We start from the raw sequence: 22,210 nt of genomic DNA on the forward strand, positions 1-22,210 counted from the left end.
CATCTGTAAAACCGGCCTGAGATGACGAACCCGCTCCAATCGGATCCTCAAATCCCCTACCAGTTGTATCCTCATATGACGACGGGCCCTCTCTAGTCAGATCCACCGAGGACGTGCCTGCTACAGTCGGATCGACAGCATCTGGACCAACTGCAGGCGCAGCTTGTGCTCCCTACCATCTAGATCTGGACATACTACATTTAAAAGATATATATATTTAAAGAAATCAAAACAAATTTTCTTTAAATATTTATAAATATTTCTTTAAAAATATATATATATTAAAAAATTTATCTTTAAATATTTCTTGAAAGTAATTAAAATAAATTTTTATATTAATTCTATTTAAAGAAAATGATTATAATAATTTTTTATAAAACCCTGAAACATGAATTTTAATTATAACCAATTAGTAAATAACATTTAACTAACACATGAATTTTAATTATAACCAATTACTAAATAACATATTTTTTGTTTAAAAACTCTAAAACTAAACCAATCATTAATCCTAATTTTTTTTTGTTCAAAAACCCTAAAACAATCACAAACGTAACATTAATACTAAAATAATCACAAATTCTAATTTTTTTTTTCCAAAAACGCTAAAACAATCACAATCCTAACATATCCTAAATCAATCACAAATTTTTTTTTGGTTCAAAAACCCTAAAACTAAACCAATATTTAATCCTAACATTCTTTTTTTTTGTTCAAAAATCCTAAAACAATCACAACCCTAACATTAATACTAAAATAATCACAAAACCTATTTTTTTTTTTGTTTTCAAAAAACCTCAAAACAATCATAATCCTAACGTATCCCAAATCAATCACAAATTCTTTTTTTTTTGGTTCAAAAACCCTAAAACTAAACCAATCTTTAATCCTAACATTCTTTTTTTGTTCAAAAACCCTAAAACAATCACAATCCTAACATTAATATTAAAACAATCACAAATCCTAATTTTTTCTTTCCAAAAACCCTAAAACTAAACCAATCATTAATCCTAATTTTTTTTTTGTTCAAAAACCCTAACATATCCTAAATCAATCACAAATTATTTGTTTTTTTTTGTTCAAAAACTCTAAAACTAAACCAATCATTAATCATAACATTTTTTTTCCCAAAATACTAAAACAATCACAATCCTAACATATCCTAAATCAATCACAAATTCTTTTTTTTTTTGGTTCAAAAACCCTAAAACTAAACCAATCTTTAATCCTAACATTCGTTTTTTGTTCAAAAATCCTAAAACAATCACAACCCTAACATTAATCATAAAACAATCACATATCCTTTTTTTTTTTTTTTTGGTTCAAAAACCCTAACATTTTTTTCTTAATTACAACTACTAATTTCATCACAATCATAATCACAATCCCAATCACAAACACATTTAATCGCATTCAATTACAGTCATATTTAATCGAATTCAATCACATTCAATCGGATCGAATCGATTCGAATTCAACAATTACAACTAATATTCAATTGATTCAAATGAAAAACTTACCCGAGAGAGAGGAGCGGCAGCGCAACAAGGTAGACGGTGGGTGGTGAAGGTGAGTGGAGCACCGTGGGGGGGGGGGGGGGGGGGGGGGGCGGTTTGGTCCCCAGGGAGACTGCCCGTGGGCCAGGCGGTTTGCTAATATTCTGGGCCGCCCGTGGGCCTGGCGGTTGGGTTATTTTTGAAAAAAAATAGAACTGATGGTTATTTTTAAAATTAAGTTTTATTTTTTGGGTATTAATAAAAATGGCCGAGGACAATGTCATGTTGTAATAACAGAACTAAGTTAAATTAAGCTTATTTGATAAATTTAATGATTTAAAAAAATTATGAATATATATACATAATATTATAAAAACAATTAATCGTCCGTATAATTCCATTTAATCAGACGTATACTGATTAATCGTTTAGTGATACCTCATCCATCTGACGACCGCATATCGTTATTTACAACACTGGTCAGAAAGTGCACAAGCAATCCGTATAATCCGATCATTCCACCCGACCAACCTGACTCAGAAGTCAGAAGACAACGGATTTAAATTTTATTTTGTCAAATATTGATTAAATTTTACTTGATATGCTGCATATTTATTAAATACACGGGTTAAATAAAACCAGCCGTAATCATGTGGTTTTTGAAAGAGCTCAACCTAATTTTGAAAATGAATTACGCTTATACTTTCTTTAACTTGTTTATCTTTTATTTTTCTTAGAATATTTTCTTTGCTTATTATTAAATTTACAGTGTTTTTAATGAATGGTGCTCTTATTCTTAGTTAATATTTTTTTGTGTTGGTGTGCTCACTGAAAAATGTTGATGAGCACACATCTAAAAAAACTATCAAATGGACTATAAACTATGAATCCGAACCGTTGAAATCCAAGTACTTCGTGAGTGATACATGTATATGCAAATTTTTTAAAGTTTGGAATTCATTTAGTACATGATCAAGCGGTCAAAAAAATAATGAAAAATAAATGCATAAAACAATTAAAAAAATAAACTTATAAAATATTTATTGTTTTGACCACTTGATCATGTGCTAAACAAATTCAAAACTTTAAATATTTTGCATGTACATGCATCGTTCACGAAGTATATGAATTTCAATAATTTGAATTCGTAGTTCAAATCACACCCTAATTTTACTCGTATAATATTGTTGCATCCCGGCGTGCATGGATCTTTAGTCCCACCATTCCAACTTTCCACCTCTTTCTCTTGCTTTTCCGGTAAAAAAATAAGAGCAAATAAAAAGAAGCAAAAGAGAGGGCTAAGATTCTTTAAAAATTTACTCACCATCCAAGCTAAGGGAAGAAAGAGGTGGAAAATTAATTTTAATCAGTAATTCTTTTTCAATTATCTTATATTTCAATATGTGAGATTTATTAAATATTTTACTTTTTTTTTAAACCATGTAATTGACAATTAGAAACTAAATGCAAATATTGATATTGAAAAATTAATAATTGCTTTATGTTCTCGTAGTATTATATTTGAAGAGTTTTGTTATCACTAAGTGACGCAGCCTCTCTTTTACATTTATACTTCAAAATATAACGTTTTTAAATGAAATTTAAACTGATATTATTTCATAAAATGAATATGTATCGTTAATTACAGTAAATTAACTTTACCTTGTTTTTTTTTTTTTTTACCTCTGATTCAGTATCAAATGAAATTTTAAATTATAATTTTCTTTTGTTGATGTATCTCGCGTCGAGAAAAATAAAATAAACTATTTAAAATTAGAATTAAAGTCTGTAGTAAATATTTAAATGATAGATCGCAGTATTTGATGTCCCGAAATTTTTAAATATATCATTATCCTAAAAGAGATAAACCAAACTACCACTTTCTCTCAAAATTTCGAATTTTGACATGGCCGCATTTCCAAAATGCGGCCACCTTTTTTTTTTTCTTTCTTTTTCTTCGTGTAGTTCAATCTGAACGGGAAAAAAAAAGGGTGGCCGCATCCCCTAGATGCGGTCCGAAAAAAGGTGGCCGCACCCAGGGGATGCGGCCATGTCAAAAATTAAATTTTTCAGAAAACGTGTTTGCTTGGTTTATTTTTTTTGGAAGTACGGTATATTTAAAAATTTCGGTTTGATGTCAACGGAATTATTTTCATCACATTAATATATGTAATTGACTTGTAATTAAAATGTAGACGTTTTAAGAAGTGACATGATAATACAAAAAACTATTTTTATTTCATATTGTAATTTTTTGTTAAATACATCTCTTATTGAAAATAAAAAAGACTAATGAGATGACTTGTAAATTTGTAATATTAAAGAAGTGAGGTAACAAAAAAAGTACTTTTTTTAACTCGAGTCGTCCGACAAGAGACTGTAGATAGTGAACCGGATGTCAGTTTTTTGTAATTTACTGTATTTACTTTGAGCACGAATCTCGGGGCATTCTGGAGGCGCCAATCACGAAACATTGAAACAATTCTTTCCAACTATACCCCTGCAACTAAGAGCCCCCACAGCCTCTCTCACGAGTGCGTATCCTCTGAGATATCTCATATTTTGCATGACCGACGTGTCCGGTGCCTATTCGGGGGTGGCGTAGGGGCCAGTGTTATTTGAGCTTTGAGATTCGCGTAGAACGTATTGGAACGGTTGAGATTTTCCATAAAGTCATGCAAAATATGAGATATCTCAGAGGTACGAATTCCTCTCTCACAGGCCACAGTCACACTCTGTTCTTTAATTATTGTATTTTTATTTTGTTCGGAGAAAGTAGAAACCCACAGTCTGTCTCTATTTAAATCGAAATATTAAAAAATTGCACCCGGTTGTGCATTAATTCCTCTTCCACGCCAGTGACTGGCTCCTCAGTCCTCTCAAATACTTTTATTAATTTTCGCCAGAGACAGAGAGCATATTGCACAACCGTTGAATACTTGGCGTATGGTATTTCTGAATATTCTAAATAGCGATTATCACAGTGGAAAGACTAAAAAAAAAAATTATTTCAAATAAAGTAGTTATAGAAAAGTTATCCTATATTAATTTTTTATTTAAAAAATTATATTTGATATTTTTACTGATTATTAACATTATCTAGAGTTTCATGGAGTAATTAGTAACACAAAACTAATTAAGGAATTAGAATATATTAATATTGAACCAGTAAAAAGTCCAAATTATTATTCAAAATATTTCTAATAATATCATAAACTATCTATTTTTTCATTCAAAATAACCTAAGCATCACGGCATAAATTATATATTTTTTTCTATTAAAAAAACCTAAACATCATTAAATAAATTATCTATCTTTTTCTACTTAAAGGCAAAATCAATCTAGATCATGAAAAAATTAATCTTTAAAATTAATTTTTTATTTAGGCCTTTATATAAAAGCTATGTAGCATAACGTGTGCTATAGCGCATAGCGTTTAGCGCAGATAGCGGACTGTTATTGCCGCTATAGCGGTCATAGCTGAAATAACGCACTTTTATCCCATAACTTGATGTTCGAGGTCTGAAAACACTATAACACTGTTATGGCGTCGCTATAGCTCAATATTTAGAACACTGGTATTTCTTAACAGGAAAAGAAAGGAACGGACTGAGCATTCAAAAAAAGTGTATTATGATTTGTGCATTGTTTTTTAGCAGGAGAAAAATGTTGAATTTTACAATTAATTTTCAGTTAGATTGGAGAATAATGTCTTAACTACTATGTTGGACTTAATTACGGAAAATTTCATAATGAGGAGGGTTTAAATACTTTTTATTTTAAATTTTCAAATAACAAGATTTTTAAATTTTATATGACAAAATAACTCAGTTAGATTTAGGGGTGCAAACGGGTTGGATATTATCCGACCGTATCCGAAAATTTAATACGGATATCCGATATCCGATATCCGAATATCTGTGCGGATACGGATACGGAAATGGTTTTGAATTTTAATTATCCGTATCCGAATAGTAGATATATATTATATAATTTAATATGAATTATAAATTTTTTTATGTTATTCGCTATTATAAAAAGCGGATATCCGTATCCGTATCTGGTTAATATCCGATCCGTATCCGTCTAATATCTGATCTGTATCCGTATCCGGAAAATAAAAACGGATACGGATATGGTTTTACCACTATCCGATCCGTTTGCACCCCTAGTTAGATTTGATCTGCATTATTTTCTCCAATTGCACCTCAAATATTATCATTTTTCAATTTTATATGAATTAATAAGTTAAAAATCAACATCCACAAATTATTTACATCTGTGTAGTTTTACAAGTTCTTGATATCAAACAAAACGAAAAAAAATATCGTAATCTTTTACAGTTTATAAAAAAAATATTTATCTAACTATTTTATTTTAACATTTCAGTTTTAAAATTTTAAATTATTAGAATTGCAAAAACAAAGATAATAAAGATAAACAAAATATGACACTAGAACCATCCTCTTTAATAATATACTGTTATCAAATACAGGGGCGGATCTACTGTAGCACAGGGGGGGTCAGCTGCCCCCCGCTGGATTTTAAAAAATAGTGCTAAAAATCTGCTTTTCGGACCTCTGCCCCTCCCTGGAATTCAAATTGCCCCCCTGTAGCTCATTTTGGAATTCTAATAGACAGAATGGAGTCCATATAAACTATGAGCGAAACAAATTAGCGGAGCCCAAATAGGAGCTGATCCCAAATAGCGAAAATTAGTTGAAACAAAATGTTTTTATTTTTATTTTTTTTTTGAATTCAAAGGCAGAGGCTGTCAAGTTGAAACAAAATGTTGATTTCAAATTCCCTATAAATGTTGAATTGTTGATTTTTTTTAAGTAATTTAGGATTTTTATTATATTGATTAGTATTTTTTTTTGTTATGTTGAATTGTATCCGGTAAGCTATTTGCATCCGATTATTGTCCCATCCTGACAAAAATCCTGCGTCCGTCCCAGATCAAATAGCTATACATTGACAATGAATATGAGTAACAGTACAGAGTACATGAAACTTCTTTCAATTAATAATATTTTAATTTCGAAGTATTTTTTAAGAATTCAACGGCTATATTTTGAAAAATAGATAGGACAAAAAAACAATTGTCCTTATCCATTTTCGCCGACAAATGTTCAGAAAAACAGAGCTTGGAGCCAAAATTTTTTTTTACTGACTTAATTAGGGCCACATTTTTTTTTCTCTCAAGCTTTTATTATATCCGAGGCAAAAACAAATTGTTTTTGTCCCTAGTTATATTCGAATATTTTTTTTCCCTCTCTGGCTAGCTAGGATTGGAATTGTTTTCTTTTCCGTACCTATTCTTTTTTTGTCAATGGAAAATGGGAACCGGATCTCACGTCCATCGTTGAATTTAGCTAATCTTTAATTAAAACGTGACATCCGTTTTTAATCTGATTAATGAATTTAACAGTGTTAATTTTTTCAAACCGTAAATCACAACTTCATTAAATATAAATTAATTTGATTAAATACATATTCTTTTCTATTACATGATTTAATTTGATAAAATATACAATTTTTTTAATATTTTTTTTATGTACGGTTTTTTTTTTCTGATATCTTATGTTCTTATCGTTGCTAGGTATTGAGAAATGATTTTTTTGTTGGTTTTATTAAATAAAAAGATTTTTTATTAACGAGAGATTGTGATTTATAGTTGAGGAAATTAATACTCTTAAAATTTATTAATTAGATGAAAGGTCGATAGAATTTTCCTCGCTGCCCACATGCAACCTTTTCTTTGTCCGACCTACTCTCATAATATGACTCCTAAAAGTTTTCATAAATAAAATTTTGTCAAGTTTTATTGATCAATAAATCAGTGGAGGCACGGTTGCCGGGCTAAATGAAGCACGAAAAGTTAGTAGTTCGTGATTCGATTTGAGTTTGATTCGAAAAAAAATTCACAATTAATTTATTCTGAAACAAAGCAAACCAGTTTGATTCGAATCTCATTCAAATCAAACTCAAACTGGATATAATTTGTTCGAAATTGATTCGCGAACTATTTAGGTTCGAATTTCAAATAATGCAATTAATGGATTCAACCATCAATTTTTTAATAATGCAGGAATCAAACTTATATCAGAGCTTAAAATTGTTAATATAATAGTAATTTATAATAGGAAAATATTTTAGTAGCGTAACAAATTAATAATAGAATAAGTTTAATTTGACTAGGTCTATGCCGTGGTACAGCGTAAAAGATAAGAGAATCTTAAGATGACCCATAATCCACCAGTGTGAATTCGTAAAAGGTAAAAGGAAACTGTGTGAATTTTGTTCCGCGAGAAGAAAATTAATGCATAATTAAACTATCGGTTTAACTAGGGCTGTCAAAAAAAATTGTAGTTCGTAATTCGATTGACTTCGATTCGAAAAATTTGCAGTTCGCAATTAATTCGTTATGAAACAAATCAAACTAGTTCAGTTTGAATCTTATTATGATTCAAACTCAAACTATAATAAGTTTGATTCAATTTGATTCGTTTGCAGCCCTACTCACATCCATCTATGGCTAAATAACAAATTCAGAATTGAAATGTAATTTAACAAGACCTAAAGTTTGTGATACGAATATAAATATAGAATACGGAAATTAGTTTTTTTTATTATAAATAATACATCACTGGTAATTTTTAGAAGGCAACTAAATATAGTTTGTAAATTATGTGAATACTATGGGTGTAAATTGAGTATTCATGAATTTCGTAAAATTCATAAAAGGCAAAAAACTGTTAACTTGTCTATCTATTTGAAGAGGTTTTGAAAATGAATAATACACGAGTAACTAAAAATTATTCATATGTTTTTTTTTTAATCTCAAAGAGGATTATAAACTGATAGAAATAACGAGAATTAAGGTAGTATTCGTCGTCTTCTTCTTCTTATTATTAAAGTAAAATGTAACATTGAATTGTATAATTCGAACAAATTATACGACTGTCCACAAAAAAATTAAGATTTAATTTAGGCTAGACAGTTTTATAGTTTTATGTTCATAATGGCACCTTCAGCGTCACCACGATAATGACATTTAATACAAACTACTAATCGCTTTTCATTGATTTCGAATGTAAATTGAAACCAAATTTGCACTTACAAAGTGTTCTAGTATCTTTATTAGTACCAAAACTATGTGTTGTTAGAGGTGGCTTACCCACCCTTGTAAATTAGAAATTAGCACTTTAATTTTTTATATTTTATAATTTATAGACGTACTTGTATATATCTGTTCTTACAAAATAAAATTGCACAAAATAACTTATTTAGTTTCTCCTATCTCAATTTTCTAATTCCGTTCACATCGGCAGATTTTATTTTTTTGTAACTGATCCCTTTTATGTATTGAAATATCTATACGCCACGTTAGATTATTTTATGAAAACATTTCTTAACACAGTCTTTTAAATCTCAATGAATTATAATCTACCGATTTTAAATATACCTAGAACTATTTCAGGCGTCCATATGAATAAATGTATTTATTAAGATATAGATAAATTTTAAAATAAGACATAGTATATTAAAAACTGCATGCGACAAATCTGAAAATAAATATTTTATTTTAAAACTTTAAATTTATTACCGAAAAATAACAGAATTAGTCGCGTAAGATTCTATTTGGAATAATATAAAAAGAGTTAAATTATTTTAAAAAAGAATATAACAAACACACTTTTTAAAGAAAAATAAAATATAAGAATGCATGTCTTTCGGAGACAAGATAAATTCAAATTCATTTCAGCTTACTATTAAATGTGAGATGATATAATTAAAGGCGACATTTGGCTGTGAAGCAAGAGGTGAAATAAACTCCTTATTTTACACTTAAGTAATTAGACGAGGAGCAAAAAGAGAGAAATAAGGTGGAGTATGATGTGAGTTAATCCGGAGTAAGTTACTCCACTTATTCAGATATATTAACTTATTTCATACTTACTCTGCCTGTAGAGCCCACTGTCATAGGTATGCTCATTTTCTAACACCTTCCTCCTCCATACGGATTACTTTTAAGTCATGAATTAAACTATCAAACGAAATGTAAAGATATGTGGAATAAAATGGAATAAGCCATTTAATATTTATTAACTTTATTTCACGACCAAATATGACCAAGAACTTTAAAATCCAACTGCTTGTACGAATTATATACCGTAATATGACACAATATGTACGAATTCTTATCCTCTTTATATAATTAGGAAATATATTACAATTACAGAGCACTGAATGGATCGATCGCTATTGTAAATAATACAACTGTACCACACTAATGATACAAATTTAATAGTTAATTCCTTGAAAAAAGAAATCGCGCTATCTCGTGTTAAAATACTTGGAAAGCGATGTGCCGTCATGACCTATTCATAATATAAGTATATCATTATCACAGCAAATGTTAGCAAAATAAAATATTAATATTGCGATGTAAGGTAGTGTTGTAGTAATTGAACATATCACCATTGTTATTATATTACCGTAATTCTCACTGGCACTAAAATGCCAATTTTCTATTTTTCATATTATTCGTTTTTCTAGGCATGCCATAAAATTACTGAAATAAATTTATTTCTAGATCCAAAAATATTTCAAATTCTTATTGATTGTTTATATTACAAGTTCATTTATAATAATTTGTATTAAATTTTCACATTGTTTAAATTATTTTTCAACACATCGTTTTATATATGAGCACTGTTTTTAACTTGCATGCTATTTTCATTGATTTTTTTTTTCTGTTAAACTTGGATGTCAAAATAATCTGTAATCATCATTAATATAATGAAAATATCATATTATATAAATAAAATTTAAAAAAGCTGTGAGCCTTCACAAGCATAGTAACAATATACACGATATTCATGAATAATTTGCGTTTTATTCGTTTTTTTTTTATGTTTCTGAACCGAACTCTAAATAAAACACAAAAAAACATACAATACGTTTTATTCGCAAATAAAACGCAAAAAGATGTCAATTTTTATTTTTTATTTTTTTGCCGAGTTTTTTTGGGGTGTTTCATTTTTCTTTTTCTTTTTTGCTTCCTTGTTGTACCGAATTTTTTCCGAATTATATATGAATCATGAATTTTTAATTCCGCCGAACCAAATCTAAAGTTCTGAACTATTCATGTCTCACTAGTAACTAGTATCATTTCCGTGCGTTGCAACGGAATACATTATAAGAGAAAAAAAAATCATACAAAATAATATATTTTCATGAAAAATAGACTAATAAAAAATAATTATTTAACAATAAAAAAATATGCCAATGTATTCTCATACAAATAAAAGATGCAAGAGATGCATGTACATATCTGAAGAGGAGAAACAAGGAAACAAAGAAAAAAATCACTAAAAGCCAGATAACTTGTTATCAAATATCCTGATATGTATAGAAACAAAATTGATAATATTTTTAGATTTTCCACGGCAATAGCTATAGAAACATAGAAGAGAAATAAGAAATGAAAGAAATAAGGAAACATAATTATATCGCTAAGTTGGAGAGGAAGAAATAAGGAAATATATTATATTGCTAAATTTTGGAGTTTATTTAATTTTAATTATAATGCATCATGTGGCGGTACGTGTGGCGAGTATATTTTTAGTTAAATTTAGATTTCTACACATTATTCAGATGCATTTAATAAAAAAAATAGATTATGTAATTGAATGACTGAGATTAAATCTGAAATTTCAACTTTCAATCGTAGCCGTTGACGGATCGGACACCTAATATGCTTAATAATAGAATGGAGAAATGGAGATGTAATATTAGAAATCCGACACCCTGAGATGTTCATTTAAACCAACCAAAAATAACCAAAAACCATATACAATGAATGTAGAGGACCCAGCTAATGACTACAACTCTCTACAAAGATTACGTGGGACCCCACTAACAGTATCCATCTTTTCATTTATTGTTTTTTTTTAATTTTTTGAGAGAAAAGACCGTTTGGTTATTTTGTAGGCGAACAGTATGCATCCTACAGTCAACACTCCCCCCGCAGGGTTATTTTCGTCTTTACCACTTCATCCCTTCCGACCCCGCATTCAAATTCCCTTCTTTCCGCCCCCTTCCAAATTACACAAAAAGGCAAGAAATTATCAAGAAAGAAGCGCCTCCATTAACGGTCTCGCTTTACGGGTCTAAATCTCGCGTCCTGCTTACTCCTTGGTTAGGTTTTCTCGTCTATGAGATGGACGAAGAGATGGGAGAGGCGAGTGAAGGCGATCTATGCCTTGGGTTCGACGTTGATTTCGATTACGAGTATGATGCGCCGAAATTCTTCGATTTGAGCGCTGAAGAGCCGGTAATGGAGGCTAGTTCCGCTGAGGAGTGGTTTGATACTGCCGATAGTTACCCTCCTTCACGTACGCTCTCTTAAACTGATCAAAATCGCAAGACTTTGCTCTTTTTTCTTACTTGAGTGTTTTTTTAGTTTTTTCTTTGAAATATTAACTTTGATGCCCATTTGATTACTTACATAGATTAACAATTAGGGGGTTGATAAATTAGAAGCGTCCTTGGGTTTTTCAGTTTGAACTGACGTAATTTGAAAGTTTACGGGGATCAGAGTGCAAACATATCTTCTCGTAATTCTTCTTTTGGTTCGCACTTCCTACCCACGAAAAGTCTATATATCGGATGTGGCCTTTCTCTCCGACCAATCAAAAGCGCAAGAATTAATCTTTTAATTTGAGTGATTTTGTTTATGAATTCTGTAAATGATAAAACAGCATTGATGTGATTTTGAAAGCTTAGGAGGATCAGAGCGCAAATATATATTTCTGGAAAACGCAAGAATTAATCAATTAATCTTTTAATTTTAGTGATTTTGTTCAGGAAACTATTTTTATGCCTCCTTTTAGTCACCAAATTTAGAATAAAAGTTCTTTTGTTTATGAATTCTCTAATGCCAAAATTCAGCATTGATGTGATTTTGAAAACATACAGGGATCAGAGCGCAAATATCATTTTTTTCTCTTTCAGGAGTAGTTTTTTTTTACACGTTTTTCTATAGGAAATGATTTTTATGTCTGTCTGCCAGGAAAAAAAAAACTCATTCAGAAGCAACCTTTTTTTACTGGGTACAGGTGTAATTTCGAACATTATAAGGATCATTGTGCAAATATATCTCTCTATTATACTTCCTGTCATAATCACCTATCCCATAAAAAAAGGTTAATTGTTCAGGAGCCATTAAAGGTAGTTTTATAGCCCATTTCTATCACAAAGCTGGACTTTAATTGGAACCATTTGATTTGTGTCATTGTGCAGCACTTATTATGAAGATAGTATGTGACGAAGATATCTTTTCAGACAATGCCAGTCATAATCCAGATTCAGATGCTCAACTGAATCCCTCTGAACTAAATGATGTAACTAAAGGTACATAATCTGTAAGATTTTAGCCAAAAAAATTGGATTGGATTCAATTAAGAGTTGGATCAGTTATTTTTTTTTGCTGGTATGGTATTAGCTAGCTCCATGTGTGTTTATTGAGAAACCAATAAGTAGAATTTACCAATGAATCCTAATTACAGTTCAAGAAATATAAACCAACTACGACAAATATAAAAAGTGATTTCCATTACCAGGAATGCAACTATAGATATAGGTGCATTTATTATATGTATGTATTGTTGGTGCTAGTGATGGGTTCCCAAACAATGAGTCTTCACTCACTCTTAAATTATATTTTTGTTCCAGACTCTCTGTTGAATTTCTACATTCTAACCTCTCTAAATTTTTGTGTAGAGGAAACTCATTTTAGGATAATAGAAAACGTGCCAAAAGGGGGTTTTAAGGCTAAGATTAAGAGTCATGCTTCCAAGGTATCGACTCTTATGAAACCTACTGCAAGCTATTTGGCAAAGAAAACTCAACGATACGAACCAGCCTCTCTCATCAAGTATGTCATTTACCATTGACAATAATGCACAACTTGTTATATACAATCTCATTTTAAAGTTAGTGGTGACCATAAAATAAAATAAAATAAAGTGTGGAAAAAAACACTAAATTTGTCACACTTTTGTCAGAAACAATAAGCTGAATCCTCTCAAAAGTTTGGAAAGCACTGGTGAATTGAAAGATGGCACAGTTCAAGCTGCTAAAAGACAGAGACTAGAAAAAGGCCACCTTGGGAAGGTATATCACTAATAATTGGATTGTTTTATAATGACTTTAACAATATCAAGCTGTTATGTAAATAGTGCCAATCTAACAAAATGCTACAGCTTGAGTTTGTCAGTTTAATGCCTGCTGCCTAATCATCCCAAGAAATAGATAACCTGAATACTGCCTTGCTTTAGTTGTTGATCAAAATCAGAAATAGCATCTTCATTGATTTGATTTATCTCAATGCAGGCAACTGGTACAGCTCAGCCTGATTTAATTCACAAGACTCGTGAAAAGGTACAAGTTTGATGCTGATTTAAAAATTGTGTTTAGTTGTCATTTCTTATTGGATCTGGTTTATCAATTTTATTGGACTGATTCAGTTTAAGTATGTTATATCATTACTATTGTAGCCTAATGAGTTTTACTTTAATAGAATCTGAATATTTATTGTAGACTGATACAGCGTATGCTAACGGCAATGCGGTGCCTGCTAGAACGAGAGTAACAGTACCTAGAGAACCTGATCTCCAAACCATGAGACGTGCTGAGAGATTTCACGCTCGTAGAGGGTATTTTTAAATTTTTTTTTGTACAGAAATGACTATTGTTACCTTAATGTCATCAGTACATGTAGTATAGCAACAGAATTTCTGTAACTTCAATACTTGTGGGCAAAATGCAAACTAAAACTGCACAGTACCAAAAGAAATATAAGAGCTGGTAGCCCGTTGCATATCCGGTCATGTTAAGATATTAAGGACTTATTAATTTTTGTTCTCGTTTAATTTTAAGTCTTCCTTTGTAGCAATTTGATTCAATAAATCTGACCTCCCTTTTTGAATTTCAGGTTAACCAATGCCAATGAGCCACCGGCACATGTGCAGCCGAAAACTACACATAAAACACATCCTTCTTGCAGAAATGTTGTTGAAATCATTTTGAAATTTCAATATATTTTTTCATGTTCTAATTGGAAATGCTGATTTGAGTCTGTTTACAATTGGATCAGGAGTTAAATCTAACTAACCGGAGTAGAGTGCTTGAAGACCCATCCGTGGTTGCATCCAAGGTATTTTTAATGAAGTTGTGCAATCTGTAGTATTTATCCATAAAGCATGTTTTTGCTTACGTACAAATAACTCTATATCTCAGCTTGTACCCCCCTACATTACTTCCATTAATTTGTTCAGTTGAAGGCTCAAATCTGAAAGTCTTTCTTAGTGTGGCTTAAGGGCTGCTAATGATTAAGGTTCGGCTCAAACTCGGCTCGGCTCAATGAGAGAAGCAAAATGATTCGGCTCTAACTCGGCTCAACTCGCGAGCTCACGGGCCGGCTCATATTTTTACTTATTTTCCTATATGAACTAATGCAATTCATTATCAGCGTATCTGGTCATTAGCAAATTAGTAACATCCCTGAGTTGAACTATTTATATCTGATTGAGAGATGTCACGACCAGGAACAATTATACTATTAAGATTGACTTGACCGTCCGATCTAAACTGAATGGTCCAAGTTTATCTTGATATAGGGGTATAGGTCTAATCTGATTAATTCGACCAATCCAACCGACTTGATCTGAAAATTTATGGAATGAGAATTTAAGTGGTTAGATTAGATTTAGATTTTAGATTTTTTATCTTACTTGACCAGTCACAAACTAAAAGTACCATAATTCGATTATAATAACTCAAAATTAACGACTTAAAATGTAACCCGATCGATCAGATCTATTTACACCTCTACAGTAGTTCTACTTAAATAGGCCAAGAAAATTCCGTATTCAGTGATTTTTATCTTCAACTCTTTTAGTTACAGTTAAAAATGCTATAATCCGACTATAATAAATAAAAATTGACTGTCTCAATAAAATCTAACATGTTTACACTCTATATGGTTCACCACGTGTTTAAGGTGCCACAAGGCAAATGTCGGGGATCTTATCTATATGGAGGCGGTACGGTGTTTTGAAGTGGTGAGCTGGGTTCATAAAGAAGGGTTCTTAGGAATACGAGCCGGCTCGCGAGCAAATATCGGGGATCTTATAAATATTGTTGGACGAATTGCATTTGTTCATATAGGAAAATAAATAAAAATATGAGCCGGCTCGCGAGCCGAGTCGAGCTTTTTCTTTTAAAATTGAGCCGAGCCGAGTTTGGGCTTTTTTCAATTTTGAGTCTGATTCGTTATGAAATATTGAGCCGCTCAACTCGTTGATTTGCGAGCTGGCTCGACTCATTAGCAGCCCTATGTACCTTTCTTAGACAGTGTAATCCTAGTGTATATTGCAAAATATTTTAGGCATTGCAAGGTTGTGAGGAAGTCTCCAGAAGGTCAGACAACAGGAATTCAAAGAACTCTCGGCTTAACAGGTAAGCTATATAAGTGCTGGTTTTTCTTTTTAGTTCTAGCAGTAAATTCAAAATTTTAATTTTTATCTGGTTAGTTATTGTTCTTTTTTCTTTTGTTGTGTGTTATGTCAAGCAGTGTTAATAGAAAACAAGAGTGTAGAGGCAGCATATTCTTTTTTAAAGCAGAGACCTCAGATAAGAAGGTATGAACCGTTTTTCTGAAAAAAAAAAAGAAGGTATGAACTGCAGGAGATACCAGTCCGGGCTCTTATTCAAAATATTTTGGGCCATTGGCGAATTATACCACAGCCTTCACCATAATTGATAATTGACACCGACATTTCTTATATATGTAATTAACACTCAGCTGTAAATTGTGATGTTAAGTCGAGCAAAACATGACCACATTGCCCCAATTTGTATCAATTGAATGAAATCTTCATGGAAAATTGAACCTGAGCCCAATTCCAGCATGTTTTAGTTCAACTCAATTTTGCCATTCAGAGGACGAATGTTTGTACCATTCAGTGGACCCACTTACTAGTTGTAGGTATATTCTGTAAATGTACAGAATATTAGTGGGCATGAGTTATAAATGAAGTAAATGTTTTGTATCACCTGTGGATTAAATAATCTTAATATAGGTCTATTTGAAAATAAAAGAAGAAAAGAAAATGATAACTTCTCTATGGATGTGGTTTGCTGAGTTTTTTCTTGGTCTCAATCATTTGCCAGAACAGTTTGATTACTGATTTGCTATTCTGGCAGTTCAGTAATTCTTGGTGCAAATTTCTACAGTATGGCATTTTTATCAGTATGGCGTTTTTAATCTAAGAAACATGTTAATGAACCAGGTTGCACCAAGAAATGGGAATGCGGTTATCCCAAGAAACACAAAGCCACAAGCTACTGTGCCTAAGGTTTCACATTAACTATTATACGTTCTAATCCTTTTCTTAAATTTTATTTACATTATAGTTTTCATTTTTGTTAACTGTTATCTGTTTATTTTAGGAACACAAGTTATATACCAATAGAAGGCAACAAAATCCACCTCCATTGACCGAGGTCTTTAACAAGGTGACAAGCTGCTCTCAACACTTTTTGTTTCCCTTTTTTTGTTATCTTTAATTTAATTTAATTTTTTTGTTTTCATTTATAAAGACTTCCTCGTTTTCAAATAAATTGTAGCTCTCACTTGCTACTGAAGCGCAGCATATTTCTACTTCCAAAACACCATTTTTTGTACCAGCTGCTTATGGTTCTAAGGTTTTTTTTCTTTATCCTCTCTCTCTCTCTCTTTCTCTGCATTTTTGCAGAATTAATTTGACCTGACTTGTTTACCAATTTTCTGAACTACATTTTGCAAGGATTCAAAAGAGAACATAAGGATCAACCATTTACGTTGTTAGGTTTGATGGAGATGTATACAAGGCAGAGAAGGTTTTGTTAAGATGCTTTTTGTAGATACTATACAGGTGGTATATTTGTTCCAAAACTGACTATATCAAGGTATGCAATGTTACTGGTTCTGAAATGACATTATGATGAACAATTCTAAATTGCTGATATATAGATATTTCTAATGCACGTACTAATTACTTTTGTAGATTTTCATAGGGCAACAAGATCCTTTCTTAGTAGGCTTCACTTCATTTCCTTCGATCAATCTTATGTTTCTAAAAGTTTGTTCCTTGGCCGTGATTCCCATGCTTCTTCTGAAATTAACCCGCTGTTAATGGTTAAGGCAAACATTAAAATTAGATTTACAGGTGTACAGTAGAAACAATTTCTTTGTTGTTTCTTGTTACTTTGTTATTTTGTTGTATATTGCACTCGTTACTAATCTACTTGAATGGGTTAATAGCTTTTAAACTGTTATCACTTTCTTTGTTTTTATTTATATGGAGAGAGTTTAACTCTTAGAGAATGGGCTAAGCTATGATACTTGAGAGTACAAATAGAACTTATCGAAGGTTTTCTTTTCTTTCGCACAAAACTTTCAAAAAGAACGAAAAAGTTAGTCTCCTTTCCTCGCAATCATAGGTGATATTTTTAGTACGAAATGACATTTCTTAGATATGCTATCTGTCTTTCTTTATGAAACAACTCTGTTAACTTGACACTGTTTGCATTCTCTTTCCATTAAAAGAATGAAAAAAGAAGAGGTTCATTACTATATGTATGTGTTGGGCTTGTGAGTCTTTTTATAGAAGCTACTGGTAGACCTAATTTTGCGTGGGCTGGGGTTTGTTAATAGTGAAATTGTGGTGTTATTCGACATAATTAAAGTATGTCTGCTAAATTTATGCAACTTAAATATTATTTCATAACATATTTTAATTGGTCCTCAATTTAAAATAGATAAAATTTTCAATGAACAGTAAAATGAGTCCTGTACCTAATTTTTTTTTTAATATGCATAATATATGGCTAACACGTAGGATTTCAAATTTAGACCTGTATAAATGTAGGCAGATCTTAAGAAAGTCATGGAGCTCAGTTTACTAATATATATCTAATTAGTGATAATGTCACCACAAATTTTCAATTTACATTTAAAGTGGTTGATTATTGAAACATTATCGGTGAGTCGTTATTCAGCCTCTCAAAAATAAAAATAAACTTGTCTTGCTCACTTCAAAAATTTGTGAACCAAAGTCCAGAGGTATTGAGTTCTCGCGGCCATTTTTATTAATATCCCTGAAAAAAAAGAAAATTTTAAAAATAACCCTGTTCCTCATTTTTTTTTAAATATGCCCTGACCGCCTGGACCAGGGGCGGCCCAAAACACCAAGTGAGGCGCCCCAGGGCCCGGCGGCCCATACCCCAAGTGAGGCGCCACCCCCTGGGGCGCCCCATTAGTAATTTGGTTTTTTTTTTTTTTTTTTTGAGAAATCTTAGTATTTTGATTTGAATAATTTTGTTGAAAAAAGTGTTGGGTTTATGTATATGTGTATGTCAAAAAATAAAATATTATGTATATGTGTATGTGTATGCCAAACAATATAATATTTGATATATTTACGAAGTGATGTCGTAAATTTTTATAACTTTAATTTTTATTTTTATTTCTTTGGTGAACTATATGTATAATATACACACATACACATACACACATGCACATACACATACACATACACATATACACATACATATATACACATACACATACAAAAAAACTCGCACATACACATACACATACACATACACATACACATACACATACACATACACATACACATACATATACATACACACATACACATACACATACACATACACATACACATACACATACACATACACATACACATACACATATACCAAATAAATCAATTCGCATAAGCAAAATAGCAAGTTTATCTGCCACCACGTCTGAATAAACCTAACAAACGACTAGTTCTTCTGGTACCAGTGGCAGGTGCGGCATTACTTGTAGAGGCTTGGCTACTAGATGATTGGCTTACAGGAGGAGGGGGTTGTGTTCTACCGGTTGCTTCAGCGACAACTCTGGCATTTTCTCTTTCGTTGTGTTCGTTTATTGCATCTAAATGTAACAATGCAATTCAGTTAGTAATATAATTAAAGCATAAATAAATTTTGTACAATTCTACGTACCTGCCCTGCGCCTGTCGGAAACAGAACGGCGAGCCCGATTTCCCGACGGTCGCCTACCACCCATCTCGTCCATGGTCATTACAATACGCTTGTGTCTCCTCCTTCCCTTTCTTATCCATCCTTCTGAAGGTAATATTCTATCTCCGACATATGTAGGCCACTCATGCTGATCAGGATAAGAATGGAAAGATCCACCCCAAGTGGAAGCAAGGTAATCGGTACGGTACATGTCAGCAACATAGTGATCCTCATAGTAGTTCCTCACTCGGCATACCGCCATCACGTGACTGCAGGGTATGTGACTTAGCTGGGGTCCTTGGCATGTACAGGTTACCGCCCTGGCATCTCCGAATTTAACCACGTACTTGCAAGCCCTCTTGACAAACGCCATAGTGCCGTCTGGTTTACGGGTGGTAGGAACGTACTCATTTGGATTTTGCACTTCGAATTCTGTTCCATCGTTACCCATCGGGATCACGGTCATGGTTGCACCTTTGTCTCTGTGTCGTCTTAGTTTCTCCTCCACCCTTGTTGAAAATGACTGGTTCATCCTTATTAATTCTGCGGCCTTAGCACGCCGTTCCTGAAACCAGGCATTTAACTTGTAGAATGTGTCCTCTACAACTGCAGCCACAGGCAACATCCGGCTCTGCTTGAATACTGCATTCAGCGACTCGGATCCGTTGGTGGTCATAATTCCCCAACGCCAACCTCCATCCCGGGATTGATATATTTTCTCGTATGCTGGATCTTCGTTGACATCTCGGGGATTATTTTTCCCCACCTTCATTAAGTAGAGATTTGCCTTTGGCATGTACTACATAGAAAATAAGGAAATAGAATAATGTAAGTAAACAATTGTAGTAAAAAAAAATTGTTTTCTTAAAGTACAATAATATATGTAAACAATTGAAATGCATGTACCCTTGCAAAACTGCTAGTCATCTCTACCACCCTTCTCGGCTTTTTCTTTCTGCAATTCCATCTAAATGTATCAGTAACCCACATGTCGCCTCCGGTTGCCTTGGAAAGGTTCTCCGCAACGTGTTGCATACACAACCTGTGCACACACTGGCCAGTACGTGTTGACCAACCGTAATCTTCACGATCAAAAACATATTTTATTCCTTTGTGCTGGTCTGATATCACACAGAAAAACTTCCCTTCCCCAATCACCCGTCTTCTTAAAAACTGCATAAAGAATCCCCAGTTCTCGCCGTCCTCTTTACGAACAATTGCAAACGCCAAAGGCAACAGCTGGTTCTCAGCATCATATGCGCATGCTATGAGTAGTCTCCCCTCGTAACGGCCAGACATGAAGCATGCATCAATGTTGATAACAGGTCTGATGTATGGCACAGCCTGGATACAAGGACCAAAAGCCCATGCTATGCCCTTGAATGGTTTAGCTCCCTCTATTAGTACACCGTCTTTATCAAAAAAAGGGCCATGCCATCGCTCATATACGGTGCCGACATTTGTACTTGCCATGGCCTGGAGCAATGGTGCCAGATAGCCATATGAGTCCTTCCAACTACCAAATATCCTGCAAATCGCAAGTTCACGACCTCTCCACAGCCTGTTGTATTTTGGGATTACATATTTGTATTTGTGTCTGACGGTCATAGCCACCGCCTTGATGCTCATCGATGGATCCAACTTAATGTCCTCCTCAATTGCATCGGCAATTAGTGATGCTGTCAGATTTGAATGGTCTGTCCTTGTGGACGCAGACTTGCATGTATGAGGTGGTTCGCACTTCTTAATCATCCATGCTTCCCCTGAACCCGCAGGGGTTGCAAAAAGGCGGAACTCGCAGTGCGGGTGAGTTGAACAAAGCACAACTAACCTTGTTCGGTCCCTTTTGTGTATTATACATTCCCAGTTGCCGTGAACATGAGTCTCATATATTTTCTTTACAAGCTCGTCTACGCTGGTATAAACTTGCCCTGCGGCAAGTTCTTTGTTGTATACAACACGAGGACCAAAGAAACTAATGTCTGCCTCTTCGAAAGCTGTGGTGTCGTTGAATGTGGCAACCGGATGCTTATTCCCCCGACCTCTAATCGGGAATTTTTCTGCCCTGGACAACCCTGCTACATTTGCATCACCATCTGATAAGTCATCATCTTCCCAAACCCCTTGGTATTCATCCCCCGTTTCCATTTCTCTTTCTGGTACGGCATCAATAGCATCAACATCAACATCAACATCATTTCGATTAACGGGTACCGGTCCTGACTCTGGCATAGTTGGAAATCTAGGGATTATGGGTGTCTGTCTGGGTGGTAGTGGTAACTCTTCAGTATTTTCTGGGGAGTTGTGGTACCCCTGGTTGTCATTACCGGGGCTGTGATACTCCTGGTGGTACCCCTGGTTGTCATAAGGGGATTGCTGGTGGTACTCCTGGTGGTCATAAGGGGAGTGCTGATGGTACCCCTGGTTGTCATAACCTGAAGGTCCAGCCCCAGCCGAACTTGAAGGTCCAGCCCTCGTGCGGGGAACCCTCTTCGAATATATGTCCATTACCGGGACCCCACAAGCTACAAATTGAGTATACACAACTCTCCACAAATTGGCATCT

At 33.1% G+C, this 22,210-nt stretch overlaps 1 protein-coding gene across 2 annotated transcripts; it reads left to right on the plus strand.

Moving 5' to 3' along the window:
* The first annotated feature begins 11,566 nt into the window (after nucleotides 1–11,566).
* On the plus strand, nucleotides 11,567–17,875 carry LOC144557038 (uncharacterized). 2 transcript variants are annotated; one of them, XM_078305585.1, is made up of 15 exons: nucleotides 11,567–11,900; nucleotides 12,808–12,918; nucleotides 13,288–13,441; nucleotides 13,572–13,680; nucleotides 13,900–13,947; nucleotides 14,107–14,222; nucleotides 14,501–14,576; nucleotides 14,663–14,722; nucleotides 15,956–16,026; nucleotides 16,142–16,208; nucleotides 16,860–16,925; nucleotides 17,020–17,085; nucleotides 17,197–17,274; nucleotides 17,376–17,517; nucleotides 17,616–17,875. In XM_078305585.1, exons 1-14 carry the CDS (start codon nucleotides 11,726–11,728, stop codon nucleotides 17,415–17,417), a joined length of 1,239 nt encoding a protein of 412 aa, XP_078161711.1. In that variant the 5' UTR covers nucleotides 11,567–11,725; the 3' UTR covers nucleotides 17,418–17,517; nucleotides 17,616–17,875. The 2 variants fall into 2 exon arrangements, with proteins under 2 accessions (XP_078161711.1, XP_078161710.1); XM_078305584.1 differs by having other exon boundaries at nucleotides 11,576–11,900; nucleotides 17,418–17,517.
* The last annotated feature ends 4,335 nt before the right edge of the window (nucleotides 17,876–22,210 follow it).

Source organism: Carex rostrata, chromosome 7 (assembly GCF_964058835.1).
Source record: "Carex rostrata chromosome 7, lpCarRost1.2, whole genome shotgun sequence".
In the NCBI taxonomy this organism is placed as follows: domain Eukaryota; kingdom Viridiplantae; phylum Streptophyta; class Magnoliopsida; order Poales; family Cyperaceae; genus Carex; species Carex rostrata.